At 55.1% G+C, this 4303-nt stretch overlaps 1 protein-coding gene across 1 annotated transcript; it reads left to right on the forward strand.

Annotated features, from left to right (window-relative positions):
- Positions 1–259: 259 nt before the first annotated feature.
- LOC103806898 (potassium voltage-gated channel subfamily C member 4-like) lies at positions 260–4019 on the forward strand (the record flags this gene model as incomplete). Its single annotated transcript, XM_009079607.1, has 2 exons — positions 260–1196; positions 3834–4019. Coding segments are annotated over 2 exons (1123 nt in total), but the record flags the coding sequence as incomplete, so codon positions are not given.
- Positions 4020–4303: the final 284 nt, after the last annotated feature.

A 4303-nucleotide genomic window follows, 5' to 3' on the forward strand; every position in this document is an offset into this window, starting at 1 on the left:
TGGGAGATTTGGTGGTTTTTTGGTGGCACTAGATGTGTACAGAGGTTTTATTGGCTGTTTAAGGCAGTTTTGGCCCCAAACCTTGAGCTTGGAGCAGAGACTGAAGCTGAGGTGCGACAGGTCAGATCTTCAGCTGACACCAAACTGGAGCAGCAGAATTGGCTTTAGGATGGCAGCAGCAATGCTCCTGGAGGTGTCCTCCAAGGTGGAGATGTTGCCTCACACCACCTCATGCTCTTTGTACCTTCCACTCTCACAGGTAGTGGCTTTCGCCTCCCTTTTCTTCATCCTGGTCTCCATCACAACCTTCTGCCTGGAGACACACGAGGCCTTCAACATCAACGTCAACGTGACGGAGACCCTGGTGGTTGGCAACACCACCACGGTGCTGCTGACCCACAAAGTGGAGACAGAGCCCATCCTCACCTACATCGAAGGTGTCTGTGTCCTCTGGTTCACCCTCGAGTTCCTGGTTCGCATCATCTGCTGCCCAGACAAGCTTCTCTTCGTCAAGAACCTCCTCAACATCATTGACTTTGTGGCCATCTTGCCCTTCTACCTTGAGGTAGGGCTCAGTGGCTTGTCCTCCAAAGCTGCTCGGGACGTCTTGGGTTTCCTGAGGGTGGTTCGTTTCGTCCGGATCCTTCGGATCTTCAAGCTGACCAGGCACTTTGTGGGGCTTCGTGTGTTGGGCCACACCCTCCGTGCCAGCACCAATGAATTCCTGCTCCTCATCATCTTCTTGGCCTTGGGGGTGTTGATCTTTGCCACCATGATCTACTATGCCGAGCGCATCGGAGCCAAGACGTCTGACCCCACTGGGAGTGACCACACTCACTTTAAGAACATCCCTATTGGGTTCTGGTGGGCTGTGGTGACCATGACAACCCTTGGCTATGGGGATATGTACCCCAAGACCTGGTCAGGCATGGTGGTGGGTGCCCTGTGTGCCCTGGCAGGGGTGTTGACCATCGCCATGCCCGTGCCAGTCATTGTCAATAACTTTGGGATGTATTATTCGTTGGCCATGGCCAAGCAGAAGCTGCCAAAGAAGAAGAAGAAGCATATACCCCGTCCAGCCCCTCTGGATTCTCCTACCTATGGCAAATCCGAGGAGAACTCCCCCAGGAACAGCACCCAGAGTGACACTTGTCCCTTGGCGGTGGAGGAGGGAGCGACCGAGAGGAAACGCTCAGGTGAGACCTCAAAGGTGGGACAGAGGGAGGGGGAGACCTCCTGGACACCCCACGGCAGAGGGTTTGGTCCAAGAGACAGAGGAGAGGGAGGGGTAAGACCTCCTGGAGACTCCAAGGCAGAGGGTTTGGTCCAAGAGGCAGGTGAGAGGAAGGGAGAAGAACTCTTGGAGATCCCAAGGCAGAGGGTTTGGTCCTCTGTTGTCCCAGAGGTGAGGCAGAGGGAAGGGAAAACCTCCTGGAGACCCCAAGGCAGTGGATTTGGTCATCTGTTGTCCCAGAGGGAGGGGGAAACCTCTTGGAGACCCCAAGGCAGCAGGTTTGGTCCTCTGATGTCCCAGAGGGAGGGGGAGACCTCTTGGAGACCCCAAGGCAGTGGGTTTGGTCCTCTGTTGTCCCAGAGGTGAGGCAGAAGGAAGGGAAGACCTCCTGGAGACCCCAAAGCAGTGGGTTTTGTCATCTGTTGTCCCAGAGGGAGTAGACTTCTTGGAAATCCCAAAGCAGTGGGTCTGGTCATCTGTTGTCCCAGAGAGAGGGAGAAGACCTCTTGGAGACCCCAAGGCAGTAGCTTTGGTCCTCTGTTGTCCCAGAGAGAGGGAGAAGACCTCTTGGAGACCCCAAGGCAGTAGCTTTGGTCCTCTGTTGTCCCAGAGAGAGGGAGAAGACCTCTTGGAGACCCCAAGGCAGTAGCTTTGGTCCTCTGTTGTCCCAGAGAGAGGGAGAAGACCTCTTGGAGACCCCAAGGCAGTAGCTTTGGTCCTCTGTTGTCCCAGAGAGAGGGAGAAGACCTCTTGGAGACCCCAAGGCAGTAGCTTTGGTCCTCTGTTGTCCCAGAGAGAGGGAGAAGACCTCTTGGAGACCCCAAGGCAGTAGCTTTGGTCCTCTGTTGTCCCAGAGAGAGGGAGAAGACCTCTTGGAGACCCCAAGGCAGTGGGTTTGGTCCCAGAAATGGGGCAGAGAGCATGGCCCAGCTGTGGGCAGGTGTTGGTGGGCACCATCTCTTGGGCTGAGCTTGGGGGTCTGCCATGGTGCCACCACTGGCTACAGTGGCTGCTCTGCCCCTTTCATCTTGGGTTGCTGCCAGTGGAGCATCTGGAACTCAAGGAGGGAAATCAAGGAAGGACCATAGGACCATGGTGGAGCTGTGTCCTGCATTCCTTGACCCCCGAGCATATCTGGCCATGTGTTTTAGAGGGGTGGACCTTCACCTGTGGTGACCCACAGAGCTCTGAATGGTCCAGAGAGATGTTTGCCTTCAGAAATGTCCCTTTTCCATGTCCCTACATGTCCCACCTGCCCCAGGAGCCCTGGGAAGCAGGTCAACCCCATCCCCACATGTCACGCCTCCCGCACTACATGTCCCACCTGCCCCAGGAGCCCTGGGAAGCAGGTCAACTCCATCCCTTCACCCAAGAGCAGGAGCTCAGCCCAGGTCCTCCCTTGACAGAACATCTCCTCAGCTAAGGAACCAGTTGACCCAAATCAACCCTTCCCACCAACCCCAGCAGCCCAAACCTCAGAGGTGTGACACCTGGAGAGCTAATTGCCACCAATCAGCTGGGTGGACCTCAAAGACCCGGTGTCTTTCACCCCTAGCTTTGGTTTCGTTCAGGGTTTATAAGCCTCAGCAGGGCTGGAGCTGCTGTTTGATGCTTGGGGTTGAGACCTGTCATGGTCCTTCTCCTCTGGAGCTCTGAGTTAGTGTGTCCAGGCTGGGATGGTCCCTGAACTGGTGGGTGTTCCTCTAGGTTGTCTGATATCTCAAGTGCTGTGTCCTCAAGAAGGACATTGAAGGGCTGGAGGTGTCCAGGGATGGGGATGGAGCTGGGAAGGGTCTGGAGCACATGGAGCAGCTGTGGTGGCTCATCCTGGAGAAGAGGAGGCTCAGGGGAACCTTCTCACTCTACAACTCCCTGACAGGAGGTGCAGCCAGGTGAGGGTTGGGATCTTCTCCCAGGGAACAAGTGACAGGACAAAGGACATAGTCTTAAGTTGCTCCAGAGAAGGTTTAGGTTGGACATCAGGAAGAATTTCTTCATGGAAAGGGCCTTGGATTAGACCTTGGAATGTGCCACCCAGGGAGGTGGTGGAGTCACCATCTCTGGAAGTGTTCAAGGAGAGACACTTAGTGCTCTGGTCTAGTTGCCATGGTGGTGTTAGGTCATGGGTTGGATTGAATGATCTTGGAAGTCTTCACCCTTGACAGAAGAGGTGATTAGACACTGGAAGGAGCTGCTCAGGGAAGTGGTGGAGTCACCATCCCCGGAGGTGGTTAAGGAGAGACACTTATTGCCACGGGCTAGTTAACATAGTGGTGTTAGGTCATAGGTTGAACTTGATCTCAGAGGTCTTCACCCTTCCCAGAAAGGGTGGGTAGACCCTGGAATGTGCTGCCTAGGGAGGTGGTGGAGTCACCATCCCTGGAGGTGGTTAAGGACAGACACTTTGTTCCATGGTCTAGTTGCCATGGTGGTGTTAGATCACAGGTTGGACTCAATGATCTCAGAGCTCTTTTTCCACCTCAATGACTCTATGTGATTCTCCTTCCTTGGCTGATCTGCCCAAACCCTTCTGAGCACCCCAAGCTCTTCACCCTGTGCATTTGTCCTCTGCTGATGGGTCTCTGCCACCTCCTTGCAGACTCCAAGCAGAATGGTGAGGCCAACGTGGTGCTGTCGGATGAGGAGCAGCCACTGTCGCCCACTGAGGAGGAGAAGAGGCCCATGAGACGTTCCAGCACACGGGACAAGAACAACAAGTCCTCCACATGCTTCCTGCTGGCCACAGGTGACTTCTCCTGTGCAGCAGATGGAGGTATCCAGAAAGGTATGCCTGGAGGTGTAAGCTGGGGAGGGTGACATGGAGGAGGTTAAGGGTTGGTGGGTTGATCTCCATCCTCCTGCCTGGTTGTCCTCTGCTCCCCAAATCCATGGCTTCCATCTGCTTCATCTCTGTCCACCACATCTCTCTGTGCTGGTTCTACACCTTTGATTTTCTCCTGCCCTGATTGTCCCCAACTGGGGTCTGTGACCCCATGATGCCCATTGTCCTCCTTGGGGACACCTCTGTGATGTGACCCCGGTTCCGTTGTCCTCCTTGGGGACACCTCT

The sequence above is a fragment of the Acanthisitta chloris genome, unplaced genomic scaffold (assembly GCF_000695815.1).
Source record: "Acanthisitta chloris isolate BGI_N310 unplaced genomic scaffold, ASM69581v1 scaffold2308, whole genome shotgun sequence".
In the NCBI taxonomy this organism is placed as follows: Eukaryota; Metazoa; Chordata; class Aves; order Passeriformes; family Acanthisittidae; genus Acanthisitta; species Acanthisitta chloris.